A 26,323-nucleotide genomic window follows, 5' to 3' on the forward strand; every position below is an offset into this window, starting at 1 on the left:
TAAAGAGTATTGCAGCCATATTCTACTCAAGACTCAAAGAGGGCAGGATTTCATAACAACAGCCTACTGGTATAGGTTAATTGAAATATTTCAGAAATAGTTGTGGGCATCAATGAGCCTTTGATATAATACAAAATTATGTACAGAATTACAGACCCTACCTATCCTTTTAGCCCTAAAAAAATGTATACATGAACTACACTCGAAAAGTTTCCATTGAGCCGGCTAGCCGAAATTGAATGATTTCCGTGCAGAATGTGGCTGCTAACTATCAGATGCCATTGGAGGAACAAAAGAACAGTCCTGAAGAGTTTGTTCAAAGATATGCCCGACTTTAAGCAGTTTTTCCTGCAGCAAAAATGGATAGACTTAGTGCTGCATAGCTCGATATATATAACAATATATCGAATAAATTTGACAGGTCCATATTGAGACAATCTTCTTCTGCGCACCAGTGAATTTAATTTTATCAATACTTAGGTCTAACACACCAGAATGAAAGAGATAGGGTAATGTATAGGGGTAAGAGAGACCAGAGGTGTTTACTTTTTAAAGCAGCATTCATGCTAATCAACAGTAACACATATTAATTTAAAACCATGCATATTAAGAAGTTGCTTCTGACCTCATCAAATGCTGCACCAATCATCTGAACACCAACTGGAAGGCCAGCAGGACCACCTTCAACGAAACCACATGGCAACACAAGGGCTGGTAAACCAGCTAAATTGACATTGACCTGAGACAGGCATACTTGTCGAGTCAGATAATTTTGCAAGTCATGACGGCCGGGCTAGAGTTCAACTAAAAGCTCAAACTACCTATCCGAAATATTAATAAAAGCTCGATTCGAGTATTGCTTGATTTAATATAGAAAGTAAATTATTATCTTCTATAAATAACCTAAATAATAATCAAAATTTATAAATCATTAAAAAAATTCAGCTCGACAAAATACTAGCATAGCCCAAGCTCAGCTCATTTATTATCGAGTCGAATTCGAGTATATTTCAAGCCAAACTTGAACTGCCGATGAATAGTTTGACTTAATCACAGCCCTAATTATGGTTGTTATAAAAATTCGTGAAGCATGTTGAACCAGACTGTTTTGGATGCAGTACTTCGGATACATGAAGTGGTAAGTTGGTTGCAGGTGATTTTGACCCAGCTATGAAGGTATAAGATCGAAACCGGAAACAAATGAAGAAAAAACACAAAAATGCATTACTTACTGTCATGATGTCACCAGCATACATTGCCAGCGGATCATCTTTCTTTTCACCTGAAATGATAATATTGTCAGGTAACATCTTCTCTTCTAAAACAGCGATTTATGAAGATAACATACCGATCTTATAAGCTGCAGATGGAGCTGCAGGTGAAATCAGGATATCATTTTCATCTAAAGCTGACTTGAAGCTTTTCCGGACTAGAGTTCTGACCTAAGACACAAGTTCATTCAGATTTTAATATTAATTGAACAGCATTTGATGCACAAATTTTTTTAAACTACACTGGCAAACAGAGTAATAATAAACTTGTATCATGTGATATATATACTCAGAGTGGCAAGTAATGGAAAGAATGACATTCACAGGTTGACTTTATTCATCAATTTAATTCTGACTGAATAGAAAGACAACAAAGGGGATGGTAACGACTAACGATAATCTCATAAATTTGAAATGATGATAATGTGAGGAAACAAATAATGATATTAACACCTGCATAAAATCGCACTCATCCAGTACACAAAACAAAAACAAATTCCTTTGGGTTATTAGTTTGTAGTTTTCGAGCGCGATGAATTAGCTCAAGCGGTAAGGACTTATCTCTAGCTGTCCCAAGTTGTGGGTTCAATTCTCGCTCCCCAATATTTATTTAAGAATTGATACTACTTATTAGCTTATAAGCTATACTCTAAAAAAACACTTGGTAGTTTTCACTTTATGAAGCCTTCATCCAAACCAATGGTAATAGTAAAATACTTATCAGCAAGTGCTATACCTGCTGAGCACGCTTGTAATAAGCATCATAATAACCAGCTGAAAGGGCATATGTTCCCATTAAGATCCTCCTCTTAACCTGTAAAAGATGTGTGGTTAGGTATTAAATTACATTTGTACATTAGAATCTTCCTCCAAGTTCCCAGTTTGCTGCTCATACCGAGTGTATCAAACATCTAAGAATATGTTTCCTGGCGGTACTCGAAAAGTATTTAAAGGTCAGATGCTGCATACCTCAGAACCAAATCCGTTGGCACGAGTATTCTCATAAAGAGAATTCAACTCCTCAGACTCAAATTGGTTTCCGTATCTAGAAAGAATATAGACAACACTTTAGTTACAAGGTAATAACAATGGAAACTTTATTTTTAGGTTTTAGCAACTTTAAGTGACTAGAAAATGTAGACCACAAATGAAAAAAATTAGACATGCCAAATAACTGGCTGTATCAATGCTAAATCCTTCTGCGCGTAAAGCTCAAGAACTGAAAGAAACCACACTCTAGATCCTTGTAGATAAGAAAGAAGGGTAAAAAAACATCGTCGTAAATCACCTAATACCATCATATCTAGATAGGTTTGAAGAAGACTCGGATGAAGCAAGTATGTAGTACGCTGGCAACCCCAGAGAAAATGATGGCAATGACACCTGGTAATAATATTAAGCTATTAGAAATTTACTAGAAACCACCCAAATAACAGGAAAATATAAGGAAAATGAAAGCTAATTTAAGGAGGCAAGTTGGCTGATTGATAGAAACAAACCATGAGGAACAATACCTCTGTTACGATGCATCCCAGTTCCTCTAGATGAGAAACAGCAGTACGAATTGACATTACTATTTCTGCATCAACTCCTTCATCTAGTGTTTCACGAATTACACCAACTCGCAATCCTTTTAATGGCTTAGAGTCTAATATATCTTTGGAGATAAATTGGGAAGTGAAATCAGGGACTTCCTGGAAAACAGAACAACTATAAAGACAACAACAAAAAAATAATAATCAGACTATTACACTTCTTAAGATTTGCTTTAGATATCCAGTTTGAGAGCTCACACTCATATCACTTAATTTTATCTCTTTACTCCAATAAATGGCTTAAGATCATAATTCTAGTCACGCACTGATATGGTACAAGATCCGTATAGCGAATAATTAGTCATTAAGGTAATATAAGCTTAACCCATTTCGATCAAGTTTTACGAGTGGATGTGGAAAAATCTGCTTTTGGCACAACTTTTTCTGTCTGCCATAGCCAAACAATATTCCATAATCTTTTGACATGATAATAACCTAGTAAACTTTGATCAGTTTAAATATGGAAGTATTAAGAACAGAAATATGAAATCAGATCAGGGAATACAGATTAAATTGAACCTCTTTCAATAAATTATTAAGGAATAAAGAAAAAACTACGTTAGATAGTACAGAGTACTAGGATTTATTTCCTTTATTTAGATACGGTATTGAATTAGTGTTTAGAAACAAACACACTTTAGATTAATTTACTTAATATTATTTTCAGTCAGACTTTAATGTATAATTAAAATTGAGATTCTTCTCTTGTTATGGTCGCAATCCATGATATTCATTTATTACACGGTTGAGAAATCCTAAGCTGGTGTTTTTTCTGCATTGAGTCACCCAAGGGGAGTGACTTCCAAGCAAGTGTCATTTGTTCTCCTTGTTCTTAATTATTGTCCTACATGAATACATTGACTTTTGCAAGGAAATACTACAAAAAGATTGGCATGAGAATAAATCTTACTCGGCGGCTACTAGTGGCATCAAGTTTATCATGACCAGAAATGGCATTAAGGAGAATCCCAGTGTCAGAAACAGATGAACCAAAGCATCCGATAACATCCAATGACGACGCATATGCTACGAGCCCATATCTTGAGACACGCCCATATGTTGGCTTCAGGCCTACTACACCACAAAATGATGCCGGTTGCCTGACACTTCCACCAGTGTCACTTCCCAGTGATACTACACATTGTCTGGCAGAGACAGCGGCAGCTGAGCCACCTGAGGACCCACCTGGAACTCTTGACAGATCCCAAGGATTGGCAGTCACCTAACAAATTTAAAGATGCTTTGGTCAAGAAAACTATGTTTCATTACAAGATGAAAATTTGGACTAAAAACTAGTAGTATTTACTAAAATTTAAAATTTTAGTGGGGTTAAAACAAATCAAACAAAGATGTATATAATGATATCAACCTTTTCTCAACATTCGATGATTCAGAAGATCTTGTGGAGGTAAAACTGAACCTACTATTATGAAATAAGTTACAACACCAAAAGGAAAGAGTATAGCACAGTACTAGCCAATATAAGTAAGTGAAGCCAGTTTAACGAATCATATATTGACACCAGCTTAACACTGAGGCAACCACTTGCATTTTTAAAACAACATCCATAAGACAGTTTTAGTAGATTTTTTATTTTTTAGAAGATTTTTTTTGTCCACAAGAAATTGAGTGTCAAACTTGTATGAAGGATAGGTGGTCGACTACTATCTAAAAATACAATAAAAGTAGATCACGTTGTCATAAACCACTATGACTTATATAGTAAACCTTTGTTCAGCACAAAACTGTAATAGAACTCCACATTTTGCACACAACTTGAGTCGAATTCAAATTCTAGAACTTACACACTTCTGGTCCTTGTCATTATTAATTACACAAACAAGACAAATGCATTTAGTCTCTATCAAAACCTCAATCCAACTACGTGATCAGCAAATGCTCTCAACAACTTTGTCATTATTAATTACAGGCCTCTGTCAGATCTCAGAGGGCTCGCCGTTCTTTTAAACGTGATCAGCTTTGTCAGCCAGCAATCCGACGGAGAATGTCCATGGTAAGAAATATACATAAAATTGGTATTCTCTCTTAAATTTGTTGTGCTAAATTTAAGTAGTAACAAGTCCTTGTCAAAAATATTATGTACATCAGGAAAGGCTGGAGGAGCGAAATGAATTCCATAGCAAAACGTCTTCAGCTTCTTATGATACTAAATATACTGCCTTTGATGAGAGCCCCAAAAATGTTGAAATCGACACATTCAGGCCAAGATCAAGATCACGCAGGTTTGTGACATCTTCATCAGATTCTGGAGAAGACCCATATTTTCAAAGGATCACTTCTCCTGCTCCCAGTGCAAATCCTGCCCGTGCTTGCGTCCCTGATCATCGACATCTACAAGAATTTGATTGGAGTTTCATCGGTAATGAATATAAAGCTTCAACTGCTCATAGCACTCCGCGATTTGCAAACTCTGTCTACTCAAATATTCCAGCAACACCACCCAAGAGCATATACGGTGATACCTTCTTCGGGCCATACTTAAACCATCCTAGTTACATGGCGAACACGCAATCTTTTAAAGCAAAAAGGGAATACCCTTTTTCGCAAACTTGTCGGGGCCGGTTGTCTTTGTCATGATTATGATCATATTGTGCCTTTCTCTAAGGTACTAATGTTCTTTATATTCTTTTCTTTTTGTTTCTAGATATTCAATTGCCTTGCTTTGTGTTTACGAGTCGCCCTCAATATGCCTAAAGCCTAAGGGCTTGGATGGACATGTTAACAAACAATGTGTATGTTAATAGTTCCATCTTCCATCCCGTTTCACTGTTTTACTTGTATCCTTTATTCCTGGGAAGACTGTGTTAACACTTGTAACCAGTAATTGGTAGGTCAAATAAACTACGTGAGATCTGTGAGGTAACCAACTTTTAACATCATTAACATCCCAATTACGCAATAACAAGTTACACTAACACAAAACAACTAAAGTTCAAAATTTAAAATGCAGCAAATTAAATTAGTAAAACCCCACCAAGAACCAACTTTTACCATCACTAACATCGCAATCATAATCAAAGTTCCAATCTTTACAATGCACCAAGTAAAAAAAACAGTAAAAAAATATCCCGAAAAGCCGAACCTGATAAGCAGAAGCTTCAGTACTACTCCCCATCCCAAACTCATCCAAATTAGTCTTCCCCACAACAATAGCCCCACTCTCCCTCATTCTCGACACCGCAGTGGCATCGTAAGCCGGCCTATAATTCTCCAACAACCTCGACCCGGCCGTGGCCGGCATATCCGCCGTACAAATATTATCCTTCACGCCGACAAAAACTCCGGCGAGTGGGCCCACCTCCTCATTCCTCTGAATCTTTCCATCAAGCTCCTCCGCCTCCCGCAACACAGACTCCTCGGAGACGTAAAGAAAGCTCTTGAGTTTCGGGTCGGATCTTCGGATTCGGGTCAAGTAGTCTCCGGCGAGTTCGACGGCGGTTTTTTGGCGGGAAAGAAGGAGTTTACGAATATCGAGGATTTGAGAAGCGGGGGGTGATGGGTTTGGGGTGAGGGTTAGGATTTGAGAAGTGTGGAGAGATGAATTGATGCGGAAATTAAAGTGAGATAAGCGAGATTGAAGACATAAGAGACGTGGATTTTGTACTGAAGATAACAGCAGCATTTCGAGATTTTAAAATTAACGCCTTGTGTAAGAGAAAGGTGTAGAAAAGTGTTAATGGTGTGTGTTGAATTTCACACTTTTCTTCCACTGGTTTGTAATCACCGGACTATCCCAACTAAGATTTTTAAAATCGATCTGATTTGTTGGAGGTTGCGGTTTTTTATTTTAATAACAGAGAATGTGGTTTCAGTTTTGTTAATAATCGTATTAAATTTAGATTTGATACAAATAAAAAGTCAAAATTTGGAGATAAATTGTTTGAAATAAATGCGAGTTTGACAATTTTTCACTCTAAAAATATGATAAAAATACTTTAATTTCTAATAACTTACTTTCTTTTTTATTAAAAAATGTGGGATCAAGTTTTAAATTTAATTTGATACAGACTACATTTTTTATATAAAAATGAGTACCCGTTCTTAACAAATCTCGGAACTAAGTACGACAATAAACCTTTAAGCACTTCATATAAACTGGATTTGGAAAGTAATCAAAACTGCAAAACCCGGCTTGAAATCTTCCATCGTACACTTTTCTTTTGGCCTACACTTTTTAATCTTAAACTGGATCATTGTTTAGTTTGATTTTGTTTTTACTAAAAAAAAATTGTAACGATAATGGAATTCTAAATTACAAATAAGTAATTTAAAAGAATGAGAACACGCCTTAATTCTGGAGCAGTTAAAACATTGGTAATAGTTAAGTTTGTTATCTGGAAATGGCTTGCGCCAGTTATACAGGTGACATGAATATAATCGTATTATGTACAGATTGACTGGTTGTTGATATTTACAACCATCTACTTATCTGATATAACTGAATCTTCTGATTTGTCTACATTAGAAAGAGATGATGCATCAGCATGTGGACCTTCGGTCGACATACTAATTGTTTGAGTAGGGTTCTGCCAGAAGTGGTTTCGTATGGCTTTAAGTTTCGGATTGATAGTTGAGAATCCGGGATCACTGAGCAACTCCTGAACATTAGTCCGACCTTCAAGCATGCTCACGACTTGAGACATTGTAGGCCGAAGCGTTGGAGCTGCATTGGTACACAAGAGGGCCACGTTTAGGAGCATCATAGCTTGATCTGATGAATATTCAGACCCCATTGCTGGATCCACCAGCTCCAAGAGGTTCCCTCTTTCTTGCAGTACGTAAGCCTGGAAAACAGGGAAGTTAGCATGATTAACAATTTGCTCTCCACGATTGTAACACATGATGCAGTGGTTTCTTGAGAGTCCTAGCTCAAAATTAACATGCAAAACTTCTTAATAACATACAATTATGAAACTAGACCCCCTTTCAAACTCCTCTCTCATGGGAAGTAACCACAATATTAAGCCTTTCCAAGGGCAGTACCTATATTTCCTAGTAAGTTTTGAGATTGCACTGGGTATTATTAAAATTACAGTAAAGCAAGATTACACAGAGTTCAAATAATAATTACCCAGTCGAGGAGGTATACGAATTCGTCTATTGGCCTGTAGTTTGTGTTGCTTTTACCACTTACAACTTCTAAAGCAACAACTCCAAAACTGTAAACATCTGCTTTGCTAGTCAAGTAACCCCGCATTGCATACTCTGGAGCCATATAACCTCTGCAGCACCACAGATAAAATATTAGACGCTTCTGTATAAGATTCTAGTCCCGTATAACATGGATAGACGTCCAATATGCAGAAAGTGACTACTATACCTGTTGCATGCATTTTAAGAGAGAGAGGTCATTACAAGTAATGTTTGAAGAAGAGTAATAAGAACTTACATAGTTCCTGCAATCCGTGTACTGATGTGGGTATTCCCATCTTCATTAAATTTTGCCAAACCAAAATCAGATATTTTGGCGTTTAGATCCTTATCAAGAAGCACATTGCTAGTTTTGATGTCTCTGTGCACAATCTTCAAACTCGACTCTTCATGGAGGTAACACAACCCTCTAGCTATGCCTAGACATATTTTCCACCTTGTAGGCCACTCTAAATTTAACCTAGCTGATGCGTCTCTTCCTGTTAAACGTGAGTATAGAAAAAGAGCACTGTGAATTTTTTTTTACAAACACTAATCCAAATTCTGGCAGGGATTTTACATGCAATTTGCTTTGTATAGACAGCTTACCAAAAAGTGCATGAGACAGAGAATTATTTTCCATGTACTCGTATATCAGTGATAACTGGTTACCCTCAACACAACAACCATACAACTTTACAAGATTAGGATGCTTCGATGCAGATATCATGCCTATTTCAGTGATAAATTCGTGGTTCCCTTGCCTAGACTTCGCCGAAAGTTGTTTAACAGCAACTACTGTTCCATCTGACAAAAAACCCTACAAAAATAAAAAAAAAAAACACAAACAACTTGTTTAGTATAGAAGGGATGGAATTGTGGGGCCTTTTTACAACAAAACATTGAAATAATTAAGCGGTTTCTTCATCACAAACCAACCAACCAAAAGAAATTTGAGTGGAGTTCTTTGGCTAGTGGTTCTATTTCTCTAGTTCCATACTCCCATTTCAATTTGTTTTTTTTCCATAAAATCAACTTGAGTTTGAAAATATTTTAATTTAATATATCGCAAATATCACTCGATGAAATTTATTGAGGATGACTACTTTAGGAAAAGGACAATTTCAATGAGGACGAATTGTTGTTTTTTTGCACCTAACTAGGACTACTGTTCAATAATGAAGCCACACACAACATGGAGTATGTAATATGAATTTCAATAATCAAGTGATTAACATCATATAATGAAAAGAAGTTATAGCAATCCTTTTTATTAAGGTAATATTTTTACTTTAGAAAAATCAAATACATTTAAAAATATGTCAACTGCCCAAGAAGAAAAAGTAAAAATCATTAGCATTAAAATTACTATACCTTGTATACGGGACCAAAACCCCCTTCACCCAGCTTGTATGCCGGATCAAAGTTTTTGGTCGCAGATTTGATCTGTCTTAACGTAAATAGCGCAATTTGCAGGTCCAGGCCTTTAAATTCTGCAGAATATGCAATAATATAAAAATAAGTGAAACATGTTTTGATAATGAGATACGCTCAAAGGTAAACATTCTGCCTCCCAGAAATAACTTGAAAAAAATAGTATTGAACATATATAATTTTTTGATTACTCTTTAAGTGCTGGGGAGCTAGTAATGTTGAAATAAATGATACGGTAAGTTGATAAAGATGTTGACATAATATTATATCAGTACAAATTTCTCTGTTTGTCTGATATGTCTAATCCTTACAATGTTTACGAGGGTTAGATAAGTGCCACCGGCCAGACAAATATACTGACGCCATTGTCTAGACATGCTAAAATCATAATTGAATCAATTATGAATTTAAGATTGGATTTGTAGGTGCAGAATTATTATTGTAATATGTTACCATTATCCGCGGATATCTTTCCTCCCAGACAGCCTTTTCTCCATAAAATACACAGGACAACAAGGCAAAGTAATAATGCTGCCCCGCCAATTTCAAGTACTAAAGCAACATTCTTCTTTTTTCCATTATCTTTAGGAGGTTTGAAGTCTGCAACAAGTGTATATAAGAATCATAGTGAACTCATAAAACTGACAACATAATGGAAGGACAGGTTCTCCATTTTTAAAAGGAATCATTAGACAATATAATTTCTCACTCAAATACTGGAAATGATGCATGGACAGATAATATAGTATTTGATTCAGAGCTTGAGGCGTGAATGAAATTTCTTGAACATAGACAAAATTCAAACATGTGTCTTCTGGCATATAAATAACGATGGACAGCTTTATTTGATGAATAACATATTTTAGAACCTAACTAGTTATATATATATACCAAGAGACCATCATATTTGTATTTATTATTTATAAATTTCACTTTTACTAGACCCAAGTGAAGAATTGATAGGAGAAATAGATATTATTAGCTTTTTCAAATAGATGCAACTAAAACAAAAATACCCATGTCCCTAATGTCAAGTTCCTAGACCCGGATAGTTATTTTCTAACATGTCAATTTACTCTTTTGCTAATAGTCTGCACAAATTTCAACAGATTCAGAAATCGGAAGTTAAACTATACTCTATATAGCATAGCTAAAAAATCATGTCGTTTCCATGAAAAAGGTCATTGTTAATAAAATTCTGGTAAGTTATCTAGCCATTAAGTGAAACTGTAGGATTGAGATATCTTAATTGTTGAACAACGACTCACTGATTTGATATGATATTAACCATTTATTAACTTATCAAGATTACAGCCAAACAGAAAGAGAAGGATGATGATGCGCTTGCCGAATATATAATTAGACTTACTAGGTTCCACAGAAATGGCTGATATAAGAGGACCGTAAACGCCTCTGAGCGGGATTCCAGTAGTGCCTTTCCCAGCCCAGTAAAAGTGGATCTTTAGTGTGTGGCTTGTTACAGCTGCAGTAAAATTCTTAATAATGGGCTTTTCATTCTCATCAGCTTCGGCTTCAATGTTAAAATCCTTAAGCACTAACTTTCCCTGTAAAAAGAGGCATAGTAGATTTAGCAACACTTTAATTCTTGATTCCAAAGAAAAAAAACACCTTTTGGTCCCTGCTGAATTTCTTTCTAACTACCTGAATGTAGACATCAAAGATACGCTTTCCGAGGCTGTTAAACGTTCTGTCGCTGGTAAAAACAATTTCTGCGAAATGGAGGCTAACAGTGTAGTTCCCGTTCCCAAGACAGAGTCCATAGTAAGTAAGAGAAAGGGGAGATGTACGTGCTGTTCTGTACAGATTTGATAAAGGTGCAGAAACATTTTTCAGTGCAGAAGTGTTCGTAGTAATATAGGTATCAGCATCAAGATCATTGTCCATAAAAATTCCTGTACTACTGAATGCCCAATTCTGTCTTGAGTAGAACATTGAAGCTCCTCTGGGTTCTAAATCAGCTTCGAACTTGGTGTTACTGTTAATAACTACATCCTCGCCACCACAATTAATGTGCAGGTCATACCTATCTGTTCAAAGTTGATAACTCTCATAGAATGTAAAAAAAGATATATATGATAATATAAAGGGAGAAAGAAGCAATGCATGACAAAGAAGGGAACATCCAAATTAAGTATATAAAACGAACACTTATACTCCGTTTAGTAGGAAGGTATGGAATAAGGTAGGAATTAAATGAAAAAATGTGAACAGAATTATTAGCAGAGAGAAAGATGTAAAAGAGAAAAATGGGAGCAAATATGGAAGGGTGCAAATGTTACTGTTTGCATAACTTTGAGTGTACTAATAATAATTAATAAAACATAATAATGATATATGCAAAACGTTTAGGCAAACTATGTATTGGAATTACAGGAGCAAGTGCCCTTCATTAATTGTATATAAATTACGTAATGTTCTGATGTTAAAGCAAGAATTTACTCACATTGACTACTTGGAGCAGAACAAGGAAAATTTTGCTTCAGGCATGGATGAACTCTATTTCTGCAGGAGAACGTACAAAGCAAGCACTACTATTGGTAAGGTTGCAATTATCCTATCCCCTAGATTATGTAAGTCAAAGGAATGGATCTTTCATTTGACATAAACAAGAAGGAAAAACAATAAATTAACAATATAACTGCTAAGAGTTGAGACACATAATTACATTTTATCTGCTGATGACGAATAGCTTTCCACCAAATTCCTGGAGGAATAAATGAAGACCTTGTTATTACAATATATACTGAGAAGTTAAAAGTACAAACAATTTTGCACTTACACACTTCCTCTGGGACATTCAAATGGACTTGTGGCTTCTGGAATAAAATTGTTGTAAGAAATATCTCTGCATTCCAATATAAAAGATTAAATCAACAAGTTTCTGCAATTTTAGAAAATTTATATTGTACTGCTAGATTTTTAACGAAAATTAGAAAATTTAACAGTAATTTTTTTCAATTTAGATGTACTTCCTCCAGATTCTACATATTAAAAGTGTCATTTTTATAATAATATAAAAAGGTGCTCTAAAGGTCTCTCTCTTCTGTCTATGATTATATATATATATATATAATACTGAGACTTAAACTTAATTATTAAATTGAAGTACTAGGACTATACCTAACTCAACTATCCACTCCATTTTTTGTCTTCGTATATTATCGAAATTAAGAAATTGGACTCCTAGTATGGAGCTAAGGGAGCACCAAAATTTTCTAGTAGATTTATCTGGTTTTAAACAATAGTCATCATCAGAGTATATGCATAGAGTCACTAGATTTTTATGATAACCGAACTATATATTTCCATCTGTGCATGACATTTTTTGCGAAAGAACCATATTATCTTACAATTAAGATAACTAGTTGTGCCTTAAATGAAAATAAAATAAGATAATCAATATTATTAATTATGGCAGAAGTTCATACACATTCTTATTCCGTGATAGTATCCAGCCAGGTATGGGCCCCCTAAGCTTGTTTCCTGTCAAAGAACTTGAGAAACAAGCATAACTTAGTATTTTTCAGAGAAAAAACGTGTAATGCGAGAAATCTAATGAGTGGACATAAGCTTACATGAAATCGGCTTTTGCTAAGTTGACAAAATTTGATGGAATTTCACCACTCAAGTTATTGAAACTGATGTCTCTACATAAACAAAGCAATCAAATAAGCTTCTAGTGGATTATATGCAGTAACTTGTACAGAAAGAGTTGCTATATTAAATATGAAATAGGAAGTAGCGAGACACTGTTACTTGAATGAACATGCCAGAAGAGATAATAAATTTGTAGAACTTAAATGCAAACATGTAAAAGACTGTGTGTGGATTTTATATCTACAAATATTAATTAAGAACACCTTTTATATCTTCAGTTTAAACTCCAACATATTAATATGCAAATAGTTGAACATTGTCAGTATGTACAACCGCAGACCATGACTGGTTTTATAGTGTAGATTGGAAGGCACATACAGTGTTTTCAAGTTTTCTGCCTTGCCTATGTATAAAGGAATCTCTCCGCTAATTAAGCAACTTCTTAGCATCCTGCATCACATATTCTAATTATACCATAGTATTCGAATATTGATACTGTATTTTCTTAAACTAAAGAGAAACAACTTACAACGTCTTCATTGACTCCATACTCAATATTGGGAAAGGAAATCCTTTACCTTTTAAGTCACTGATCCTCCTGAAGTATTATAGCCAGTTAAAGGGAAAGTAGATTACATATGATACACGACCAACACAAAATTAAGGTAAGAAAGACAAAAATAAAATTGCATACAAATCACTTAAGCTTGTCAGGTTCGACATGCTATCAGGAATGGGGCCCTCAAGAGAGCAACCTTGCATGTGCCTGTAATATGATATAAAAAGCGCAAAGGATTGATCATATCAAACTACTCTTCTCAACTTCCTGTATGTTCAATATTGAACAAGCTTTAGGTGCAGTACTTACAGTTTCTCAATTTGTGTCCAACTCTGGATGAAATCAGGTATCTTGCCAGTAAAATTATTATCACTTATTCTCCTACAGTTTGTCAGAGATTTAAATGTCAAGAAGAATTTACTAGAAGGTGCAAAATTGTAATAGAAAGGTAATTTACCAAACTGAAATTTGAAGTAAAGCATTCTACAAGTGTATACTGAATCATAAAGAAAAAAAATAATTGCTCTAGTTCATTCTTTATATAAACATTATCCAATTGTTTTTCTTCTTTTTCTCTGGAGCAAGTTATAATGCTCTATAATTATAAGATCAGTATAAAATTATGAACTTAAAAACTTACGGAGATCAAAAAGCGAGTTGCATCACTAATAGTGCCACTAGTGAGTGGGGTAGGCAGTTACACATTCATAAACTATGCACGGAAATATATACTCACATATCAGTCAAGTTGGCCAGCTTGGAAAGTTCTTTCGGCAACTTTCCTGAGAATAAATTTGATGATAAAACGCTGAAAGGAAAATTGTGATATTTTAATATAACAGCTTCACATAATATCCGTGCCTTTTAAATCTCAAGTAGAGTATGTGAATGTAAAAGTCAAAATATTTACAGCTTTTGTAATTTGACCAAGTTTCCTATATCTGTTGGGAGAGCTCCTGAAAAGTTATTTCCTTCCAGGCTCCTGCAATTTTCAGATGTTGATAACAATATGTAGGCAAATTTGAGCATCAACGTTACACCAACCATAATGCCATTACACAGCTCATGTAAGTTATGACTTATGAGTAATATTAATTTATCTGAATATCAAAGACATGGTGTAAATATGAAATTCTTCTATATATGGATGCTAGCACAGACAAATACTTACACATGTTCATTCAACTTAGTTTGAGATACACTATACTCTATACACGTCTAGGCTCGAAATACTTTTAATCTTGAACTCATTGTAGTACAAAAATTCGCATTGTACAACGTTCTGAGAATATTAAAGGCACCATTAAAAAGGGCTAGGAAAAATATTAGTCATAAAATTGTAAAAACAGATTCAACATACAGGTTTGATAGAGTGGTAATACTCGTAAGCGCCTTTGGAAATTGACCAGATAACCGGTTTCCCATAAAAGAACTGCACAGTCAATCATCAAAATATTTAATCACGTGATGCTATACAGGAAGACAATACTGTAATACTGGTGACATGGTGCGTACAGGCCAGTCAAGTTCATAGATGCCCATGTCAGGGGAATTGTTCCGTTGAGATAGTTGCGACTTAAATCCCTGAAAGATGAAACTATATAATTACAAAGTGCGTCGAAAATGGAAGAAAATTATATCTTCTTGGCTGCCACAAGTTTACACTGCTGTTGGAAATTGAAAGTATGCATGTGGTTACTAACATTGCAAGTATGTTTTTTTTAACAGTTGCATAAATTAATAAATCAAAAAACTTGGGATGTTCTGAATATTGCTTACAGGTTTTGAAGGTGGTGCAGCTTGGAGAACTCTGATGGAACATTTCCTGACAAGTTTTGGGATTTCAAGGCTCTGCAGATATTTACCACAAAAATAAGACCGAATTGCTAGCAAAAGCACTTCATTTAACTAAATTTTTAATAGAACTACATAAGTTGAAAAGCTTGACCTATCCGTCTATCAAAATTATGCACCCGGACAAAGTCAAAATTCTAGTCCGGACTCAGTAACCTGGGAACTGGGCAGTAATGTTCTTGAGAAAAAGAAAACACTAAAAAAGCTTCTGATAGAGATTTAGAATATGACTGTGTTGTTTCATTAGTCAGAAGAAAAAGTAAGGTCATAAATTCACATTTGTCTCTTTTACATAGTGTTAACTACGAGTTTTTGATTCATAAATTCTCTACCCGGCATAAAAGGCCATACTGAGAATAGGAACTACAATGTGTTATCAGGCACAAGCTGTATCAGTCTAACTGGAATTCGACAGTAAACAAGTGAACAAGGGATGATGCCGACTACTCTAACCAACTGTTTAACTAAAAACTGTTCTAAAGGTTTGATTTTAATGATCTTTGAACATCAGTATGGACCCCATGGCCTACCTAAGTGTGAAGGCATACAAGTTGGCCGCCTTGTACAGCTCACAGCTGGTGTCTGCTGATATGGCTACAAGTCACAAGGATAGCCAATCCTATTGTGTTATGTAGATTTGTACTAGTATTATTAACATCTTGACCTCCTATTTTTAGTCAACACATTTTCTGAAAATTACAGCACTCCTATTGATAATATTATATCTATTATTTATTTATTTGACAAACTAAAAGTTAGCTTGGAAAATACAATAAACCTGTTGGGGTAAACACAGTCTTATTAGAATATTTTTAATGTACAAAATTGTCTTTTAGTGAAAAGAATCAATTCCCTAATTTCCTTGTGTTGAAATTATTGTAATTTCTATAATAAGATATATTCATTCTTTGTGAGGACAATAAGAAAAAAAATTACTAGAAATCTGCTCGATTTATTAATTTATGGGATTTCTGAAGAACTACATAATCCATTACAAGAACATAGAACTTGGATGATAACAAGATTTGTATCGTAAGCATTTGAGTTGTATACAGCAGTTAGGTAAAGGCCACTCTCAAGCTATAAAAGAAAGTGATGGACTAACTTTACCAAAATATTAAGTGATGGACTAACTTTACCAAAATATTAGTAGAATCAACTAATCAAGTGAGAGTAAGAGGGAACAAGAGGGGGGAGAGAGAGAGAGAGGGAGGGAGAGGGGGAGAGAGAGAGAGAGAGAGAGAGAGAGAGAGAGAGAGAGAGAGAGAGAGAGAGAGATGTACATAGAAATAACATGGCAGGTGGTATTGCTTTTGAATGAACAATCACAAGTGACAGAGCTCTCAAAACCCTTTCTGGGACTTGGAATGCTCCAATTGCCATCACCACTACACGGGTCTTTGCTAAAATCCCAATCTTTCTTCCCCAGTTTCTTTCCAATCTCTCTCAATGCCCTCACTGCAGCATTCTTCTAATAATTATAAACATATACCGACACTAAAGCTGAAAAAACATCTTAAAGATATGTACTTTACCTTCATCTTGGTGAAGCCTGGGAGTGGCTGCTGACACCAAACTAGGAAAAATGATTAGCACAAAGCAAGAAATGAAGAGATGAAAAAGAAAAAAATCTGTTTTGAAGCCACTGAAGTACCCCATGTAGTTAATTGCTCTGCAATACTTTATGCATGGAGATTCAATATTATTTTTTCCACTGAAATGTTAAAGTACTAGGATATATAGAGAGAGATAAAGAGATAAGACAAGTAAATAAACAAGAAGAGCAGTGGCCTCGTGGGGGTTTAAATGGAGTATGTAGAATGCAGCTCAACTGTATGTAGATTGTAGACTAGTACTTGTACTCCTATTTGTCGCATTATTGTAAAAATTCAAGAATTTATGATTCACATCAAGGGGAGGACCACTGCAAGCTACAATTATTATTATATATTATTTTTCGGTAAGTCTGTGTAAGACTGTAACAGTGAACTGGAATTTGATTTTTGCTAAATTTATCATTTTTCGTCCACATAATTTCTAGTTGTTTCCACTATTTTTCTTTGGTAATACCGTAATACTATCTTTTTAGTATTAAGGTCGATTTTTTAAATATCATTGATAAATTCTTTAAAAATAATTCACCCGTTTAATTAATTATTGATAAATTTCAGATCCATATCTCAATCCATTGATTCTAATTTCCGAATATGTAATCATGATTTTAACATACTGCTTATTCATAAAAAAGGACTGTTTTCAAAAAATGAAAAATATATATTTTCTTAAAAATGCATATTTGTCATTGTTCTCACTGAAAAAGAAAAGAAAACAATTTCTTTTTTATTTGTTACTTTATATTTTTATAAGTAAAAACATTTTTGGTCAAAATGTAATTGTTAAAACAATTTTTACATGTTTACATTAAAACTAGCTTAAAAACCGTGCAATACACGGATCACACATATTTTTTTTAATATTATATAATTTTTTTTAAAATTTTGAATTCAATTCTTAATTTTGTTCATTTAAAACTTTAAATGATATGAATTCATAATAATTATATTAGTAGACGTATATGTTCATAACTTTTTAAAACATTTAAACTTGTTTAAAGTGATAACATTGATAAGGGGGGAAATATTATTATAACGAAATTATTAATGCCTCCATTATGTTGTGAGCTTAAAAAAATATTATTTTAGCATGGTGATCACTTAATCGATTAACTATAATTCTATAAAAGATATTTAAAAAATATAATATTAATGATTGAACATATACTTTTATTGATAATTTTATGTGTATTTAAAAAATAATATTTATGTTTTAATTAAAATTTGATTTTTTTAGTTCACATCAATAGGATACGAACTATACTTAGTCTAATTTATCTCGGATTAGTGGTTTATATTATTTTATTTTAGCCTGATGTCCAATACACCGACAAAATCAAACTAATTATTTTTAGTTTAATTTTAATTCTTTTTAAAGTGTGGATCAATAATATAATTTTGTTTTAAACTGAATAATTAGCATATATGATTTTATTTTTGTTGGTCGAATTGTATTTTATTTTAGTTTTGTGTTAGTCTCAATCAATTGTGTAATGTATTTTTTTATCCTGGGTAAATAAAATTTGTTAATCCAATTTCATTAGTATAATTTTTTTAGGAGAATTGATAGTATTATGATTTTATCTTAACTCGATTAGCATGATATATCAACTAAATCTTAATAATTATATTTAATTTGCTTAAATTTAATTTAGCCCGAAATAGCAAATTAGAATAATATAGAACTCAATATGAATTAAAATATAAATTGGTAGAAGAAGTTAAATTTAATATAAATTATAATGATACATAGTTCAATATAAAATAAAATTGAAATTGGTAAAGTAATAGAGGAATTTGACTTGAATATCAATTATAATTAGAATTGATCGACCCAATAATTAAAATTAGAATAATTAAGTGAGGATAATTAAGTAATTTCAGCAAGTACCGACCGACCAACTACCAAACTTTTAATATTTCATCTATTATAATATAGTATAAATTTAGGAAAATTTTGTTTTTAAAGTTATTTTCTTATTTTGAAAACAAAGAAATAAAAAAAGAAAGAACTGTTCCTGCATTCTTGAAAAAATATTGGGAAAAAGTCATGAATATAGCGACAAATACAAAATTTGATAAATTTAAGGTGCAGACTATGGGTATGAAAGTTATAATGTAACCTTAATTTAATATTAATTTTTTAAATTAAGCATCTCTTTCTTATCAATCTTTTTTAATAATCAAGCATCCCTTTCATTCATGCATGCAGTGCAAGTTTTACGCGTTTATGCGAATAATTTGACCCATTTTGGAAAGCGGATCCCATCATGGATGTACATTTGATTTATCTAGAAAAAAAACTGAGGAAAATGTTAAACCCCCCTAATATAAATTCTATTTGTTGACACTTGAGAGATATGGTTCTATTTTGCCTTTAACCAAGTTGAGTTGAACTCCTACCTCAAAACAATTTGGAATAATATCTTGAGCTGAGTGAAAAACTAAAACATGGTTAAAAACAATGACACATATTATTAGTGTAAAGAAAAGTACGTAGGGCAGACCCAAGGAAATTTTTGAGCATGCCACTAAGGTCAAAACTTGAAGTTTTTTCACTTTTGATCTTCTTATCAATTTTTTTAGTGCAGTATTTTCAAAGTTATTAGAATTTTAATCAGGAAATTTTAAAGCAGAGGATGTAGAGTACGTGCTAAGACCGCAAATGAGTCAATAAGCTCATAAATAATTCGGTATTTGGTTTTGAAATTTTTTTATTCTAGTTTAGTTCAATTTATAAACAAGTCAAATATGAACACAGTTTTAAGTTTCGATTTGTAAATTGACATAATTTGAGCACAATATAGACGAGTTCAAAAGTTCGCGAATATATTCAATTATAGTTTTCACGAATATGTTCGTAAGTCATGTTCATGAACATTCTTGTTGACATAACTCGTGAATAAATATATTAATTATTAGTTATATATGCTAAAAAACGACATATGACAAAATATTTAGTAAATAATTGTGTGCGAAGTTGAATTGTGAACACAAGAACTATTATATTTTTCTACAAATCACTTTCTCAATTTATTTAATCCAATTATTATTTTTATTAAGATTCTAATTTTGTTTTCAAATATATAAATTATGATACAGGCTATATGATAAATGTATAGCTATTTTATATAACTTGTGTTCATGTATTCATGTCCCTCACCAAAAAAAATAGTGTGTCCATATCACTATTTTAAATAAAAGTAAGCTAATTTAATAAAATTTAGAATATTAAACACTCAAATTTATTTGTATGGCTCGGAAGGTTTTTTAAAAAATTATTTGATATTTTTATAAAAAAACAAGTGAAACTCATGCAAAAAAATTAAGAATAGTGAGAATGAGTTTGTAAATTAAGTTGTTTGCGATAAAAAAATTGTGAACAATATTTATGAGTTGTCTATTAAAACATAGTTAATGAGTTGTTCATGAACATTTTCGTAAATAATTTTTTTTAATGAGTCGATACATGAACAAAAAATTTGACTCAATAAAAGTTTGAGTTCGAGTTCGAATTAGACATTTTTTTAACGTGTTAATACATAAATACTTAAGAGTTCAACCCGATTCGATTTGTTTACAGCCATGCGGAAAACTAGAGAAAGTAGGTAATTAACTTTACACTCTCCCTTTTATAAAAAAAAAAAATAAAAAAATTACACTTTCCCATTTTTATCTAAATGAACTGCAAACTAAATTTGATTTCATTCAATCCATTTAGTTTATCTATAACAAATAGTAACACATAATATTATAAAAAGATTGTAGTCCTATATGTTATTGTTTACAAGGTGAAATCAAATTAAGTACTTCATCTGTCCCAACCATTTATTTACGGTTTCTTTTTTGAGATGTCACATCCAATTCTTTTCATTTCAAAACTTATCAAAAGTAGTCAATGAGTTCTACCACTTTCCCACTTTTACTCCCTTCTCACACTGCTTTTACTCAACCATCTCTTTTTATACATTAAAAATCAATAGGTCTCACAACTTCACCCACTTTTCTTTCTCCTGTTCACTACTTTATACATATTTCTTAACTCCCGTACTCAAACCAAACGTAAAAAATTGACCGGGACGGGGGAATACTGAATTTGCGTTTAAAAATCCATCAATCAATTAACTATACCCAGTTTTGTAAAAAACGCAAATTAAACCTAAGCGGTGAGGTCACCTTCCAGCGCTTAAGCGGTTTTAAAAGTGAACCATTAATCGGATCATAAATATAAATATATATAGGGGCATGATCCAATACAAACCAAATTTAAAATGGAAACTCAAAACTAATCTCAGCAATTAGATCAACCTAATCTAATGGGCCCCCTAAAAGCACCCCACATAACTACTCTGCACCCTCCTACACCCAGTTTCTGCTTTTCCCCTCCGTTTTGAATTTGATTTTTCCCGTCAAATCATAAGTTTTTTTTAATCCAATTTCAATGTATTTTTTTACATCTCTCAGCGATCAATTTCCATAACATATGTGTTATATTTCGAAGTAAATTTTCTAGAATCTATTCTAAAATGTTATGTATTAATAGATGACTCTTAACCTTTCATATGGTTATCTTAATTACTAGCAACCTTTGGCTCTCCATTTTCCTTGTAACATCCATTCTACTAGCCTATATAAGGCTTGCTTATACTTTGTTTATGATATAGAATAACAAGCTGATCTATTTCATTATAATCTAGTTCTCTCCCAATCTCTCTTATATATATTATATATAACACGTTATCAGCACGATTTGCTTATAAAATAAGGAGATCAATTTTACTTATGTGTTGAAAGGAGATCATCAAAGTGTAAATAGGTGTTGGAAATTCAAGAAGAATAAGGATTCTACGTTATTTCAGTTTGTCCACCAAGTAAGTACACTATTTTTAGTTTACTTTGCTTCGGTTGCAATTGGATGATCTTTATGTGCTTTTTATGTGCCTGATTCTTGTATATTTTGTATCTGATTCAATATTCATCGGAATTTATTGAGTTTATACTCGTTGTAAAGGCTTTTTGATTATCTACAATCCTTTTTCTTTGCGTTTTTCCAAAATCTGCTTATAAGTATGTCAAAATCTGTATTTTGTGTAATCTGATTGTATGATTCAGGATGATATGCAGTGACTTCTAAAATTTATATTAAATTGAATATTAGTTCAAATATTATAAGCCATACCATTCTGAAAATATCTTTTCGATATCTATCTTTTGTCATTACATTCCATTACCATATAATGTGATTTCGATGTCTTAAATATCAAAATACTATCATAATTAGGAGTTGATTCTGATTCAACAGTCCACAAATATCTGTTTTCTGAATTCGTTACTTGTTCATTTTCAACGAGCCTTACCATTATGGAAAGGTCCTGGAATTTTCTATATTTTTCATGTTTTATACTTTTTAAAATCATTCTCATAGAGTAAATTGGTATTCTTTGAAACTGATCATATTTGACTTTATCATAATTAGCCATTTTATACAATAGATTGCATTCAATGTACCATTAGATTGAATTCAATGCACCATCATCATGTTATATTATCATGCGCTTTTAAATATTAATGCATATATGTTTTCCTTGCATATTTTTAAATATTGACTGAATGTGCTTATTATAAAAGTGTTAACGAAGCATGAACACGAAAGAGAAACAATTTGAGATACAGCAGAAATTCATGGGCATGATTATAAATTCATGGCCATGAATTGATTCTGATTTTTTTATTATGTTTATTATACATGTGAAAAATAAAATTTTGGTGAACTTCTAAATTAAGATATATCATTAACTTGATATTAATGTGTATTATCCTTTCTTTTTAGTAATCAAAATGTCGAATCTTACAAAACTTGAATTCAACGCACTTCATGTCACCAAAAAAAAAAATATTTGATATGGATTCTTGATGTTGAAATCCATCTTAGTGCAATTGGCCTTGGTGACACTATAAAAGAGGGAAATAAAACCTCCGAACAAGATAAGGCAAAAGCCATGATATTTCTTCGCCACCACCTTGATGAAGGATTGAAAACTGAATATTTGACTATTAAAGATCCATCAACACTTTGGAAGGATCTCAAAGAAAGATATGACCACAAAAAAAACGGTGATACTTTCTAAAACTCGCTATGATTAGCTACACTTGCGATTGCAAGATTATAAAAGTTTGAACGAGTATAACTCTGTCATGTTTAAGATTACATCTCAATTGAAATTATGTGCTGAGAATATCACTGATAAAGATATGTTAGACATTTTCCATGCAAATAATATGCTCGTGCAGAAACAATATCGTGAACGTGGATTCACAAAAAAAAAAAATCTGAGCTGATTTCTATTTTACTTCTTGCTGAACAAAACAATGAACTTTTGCTGAAAAATTATCAAGCACGTCCAACTGGCTCAACACCATTCCCTGAAGTGAATGCGGTGACTAATAATGAATATAGAGATAATAAAACAGTTGGACGTGGACGTACCCGTGGTCATGATTTTGTGCATGGTAGAGGCCGTAATCAACAAAATTTCCCCAACTTTAAAAGAAAGCCTTACTACCAGAAACAGACAATAAATGAGGAAAAATCTGAGGGAAGTACGATGGCTAAAAGGGGTGAAAGTACTTGTCGTCGATATGGAATGAAAGGTCACTGGAGAAGTACATGTCATACCTCCAATCACTTTGCTGACCTATATCAAGCATCTTTAAAGAATGTTGAAACTAATTTCACCGAACAAAATGATCATTTGGGGATTTCCCATCTTGAAGTACATCTTGGAAGTGATGATCAAGTTGATCCTTCGGCCTTTACTCACATGGAAGTTATTGATTTCTTTGAAGATGTCGATGTGAATATGCCTAAATTTGGTGGTGATGAGCCTAAGAATAACTAAACAAGGCCTTACATTGACTTTTGAACTATGATAATCTTCCTTATCAGTTGCTTATATAATTTTCTTTTCGATAATGAAGTACTTAAGATGTTCTACCTCTACTTCTAATTTTATTTTTTTCGTGAAGAAATATGGCCAGCAGCCTCTCATCATGTGTTATAAAAATAAGAAATCTTTTTGTTTGGCGAATAGTGTCACAACACATACAATTTTGAAAAATAAAGCATATTTTTCGCATCTAATATTAGTCAAAGCTAATGTAAATATAATATCGGGTGCATCGGATATAATTGAAGGCTTCGGAAGAGCAAGTATTGTGCTACTCAATGGTACATGTTTATTAATTAAAAATGCAATATTTTCCACCCGATCGAAAAGAAATCTTTTGAGCTTTAAAGATATATGCCACAATGGCTATCATATTGAGACGACAAATGAACGTGATAATGAATATTTATGTATCACGACTATAGTCTCAGGGAGGAAACATGTGATAGAAAAACTCCCATCATATAATTCTGGATTATATTATACTTTCATAAATCCAGTTGAATCACACATGACTATTAATATAAGATCTGTTGACCCGACAAATTTTACTATATGGCATGATCGTTTAGGCCATCCAGGTTCAACAATGATGCGAAGAATTATTGAAAATTCAAATGGACATCCACTCAAAAACAAAATTGTTCCATTGTCCAAAGATTTTTCATATGTTGCTTGTATGTAAGGAAAATTGATAACAAAACCATCTCCTGTGAAAGTTGGCATTGAATGCCCAAAATTTTTGGAACGAATTCAAGGAGATATATGTGGACCAATTACCCTATTTAGTGGCCCATTTCAGTACTTTGTGGTACTCATTGATGCATCAACAAGATGGTCACACGTTAGTTTATTGTCCACTCGTAATGTGGCTTTTGCACGACTCCTTGCTCAAATAATCCGATTACGACCACAATTTCCTGATTATAATATAAAGAAAATAAGATTGGACAGGACAGGAGAATTTACATCCCAATCTTTTAAATATTATTGTATGTCTATTGGGATTGAAGTGGAGCATTCCGTTGCCCACACACACACTCAAAATGGTCTTGTTGAGTCTTTCATTAAAAGGCTACAACTAATTGCGAGACCATTACTTATGAGAACAAATTTACCAACTACCTCTTGGGGACATGCAATATCACATGCGGCTTCTTTAGTCCGGTTAAGACCGACTTCTTATCATAAATATTCCCCAATGCAACTGGTAAATGGTCAAGAACCAAATATCTCTCACTTGAAAATTTTTGGGTGTACAGTTTATGTTCCAATATCCCCTCCTCAACGAATAAAAATGGGATCCCAAAGAAGATTAAGGGTATATATTGGATTTGATTCTCCCTCGATTATAAAATATTTGGAGCCCAAGACTGGAGATTCATTCACGACAAGATTTGCCGATTGTCAATTGATGAGACAGTTTTTCCTGCATTAGGGGGAGATAAGACAATATTTGAAAAAGAAAAGCAAGAAATTTTGTGGAATGCAGTATCCCTGTCTCATTATGATCCTCGAACTAATCAATGTGAGCTTGAAGTTCAAAAGATTATCCACCTACAAGAAGTCGCAAATAGATTGCCTGATGCATTTACTGATGTCAAGAATGTGACAAAGTCACATATAACAGCTGTTAATGTTCCTTGTAAAATTATACTTCCTGAAGAAGATAATAAAATCATGCTAGCAACTGAGTCTAAAGCACGCCAGAAGCGTGGTAGACCTATTAGATCCAAGGATAAAACTCCAAAAAAAACAAGGAAACTTGATAAGAAAGTTGGAACATCAAATGACATCATAAATTTGATCACTGAAGAGACGTCTTTCAAGGATGATCAAACACCTGAAATTGTTGATAATGAAGAGATCTCGATAAATTATGTCATTTCAGGAAAGAGGTGGAACAGAAAAGAAATTGACATGGATGATATATTTGCATATGCAGCTGCACTTGACATTTCTGAGGAAATCGAGGATCATGAACCTAGATCGATCTATGAATGTAAAAGAAGAAATCATTGGCCAAAGTGGAAAGAAACTATTGAAGCAGAATTGAAATCACTTGAAAAATACCAAGTTTTTGGACCTATTGTCCAAACACCTGCATGTGTAAAACCCATTAGATATAGATGGGTATTTGTGCGTAAAAAAATGAGAAAAATGAAATTGTGCCTTGTTGCTCAAGGCTTTTCACAAAGGCCGGGAATCGATTACGAAGAAACTTATTCCCCGATAATGGATGCAACAACATTCAGATTTTTGATAAGTTTATCAATTCTAG

General features: G+C 33.2%; 3 protein-coding genes across 3 annotated transcripts; 1 reads left to right on the forward strand and 2 right to left on the reverse strand.

The window, feature by feature from the left end:
* LOC141711795 (glutamyl-tRNA(Gln) amidotransferase subunit A, chloroplastic/mitochondrial) lies at nt 1-6,658 on the reverse strand. Its single transcript, XM_074514474.1, has 10 exons — nt 5,970-6,658; nt 3,777-4,088; nt 2,786-2,965; nt 2,560-2,654; nt 2,241-2,316; nt 2,008-2,085; nt 1,349-1,442; nt 1,233-1,282; nt 626-739; nt 1-348 (listed from the first exon to the last, which is right to left on the reverse strand). Exons 1-10 carry the CDS (start codon nt 6,507-6,509, stop codon nt 265-267), a joined length of 1,623 nt encoding a protein of 540 aa, XP_074370575.1. The 5' UTR covers nt 6,510-6,658; the 3' UTR covers nt 1-264.
* A 544-nt stretch (nt 6,659-7,202) lies between these two features.
* LOC141711794 (putative LRR receptor-like serine/threonine-protein kinase At1g07650) lies at nt 7,203-17,295 on the reverse strand. Its single transcript, XM_074514473.1, has 24 exons — nt 17,018-17,295; nt 16,766-16,940; nt 15,408-15,479; nt 15,144-15,212; nt 14,989-15,060; nt 14,539-14,610; nt 14,365-14,436; nt 13,938-14,009; nt 13,764-13,835; nt 13,599-13,667; nt 13,448-13,519; nt 13,048-13,119; nt 12,901-12,966; nt 12,252-12,317; nt 12,138-12,176; nt 11,916-11,974; nt 11,114-11,499; nt 10,821-11,016; nt 9,905-10,051; nt 9,392-9,510; nt 8,627-8,837; nt 8,277-8,517; nt 7,959-8,109; nt 7,203-7,671 (listed from the first exon to the last, which is right to left on the reverse strand). Exons 1-24 carry the CDS (start codon nt 17,139-17,141, stop codon nt 7,309-7,311), a joined length of 3,057 nt encoding a protein of 1,018 aa, XP_074370574.1. The 5' UTR covers nt 17,142-17,295; the 3' UTR covers nt 7,203-7,308.
* A 5,799-nt stretch (nt 17,296-23,094) lies between these two features.
* Nucleotides 23,095-23,994, forward strand: LOC141713914 (uncharacterized). The gene is made up of 2 exons (XM_074517477.1): nt 23,095-23,209; nt 23,492-23,994. Exons 1-2 carry the CDS (start codon nt 23,095-23,097, stop codon nt 23,992-23,994), a joined length of 618 nt encoding a protein of 205 aa, XP_074373578.1.
* The last annotated feature ends 2,329 nt before the right edge of the window (nt 23,995-26,323 follow it).

Source organism: Apium graveolens, chromosome 3 (genome assembly GCF_009905375.1).
Source record: "Apium graveolens cultivar Ventura chromosome 3, ASM990537v1, whole genome shotgun sequence".
Lineage (NCBI taxonomy): Eukaryota > Viridiplantae > Streptophyta > Magnoliopsida > Apiales > Apiaceae > Apium > Apium graveolens.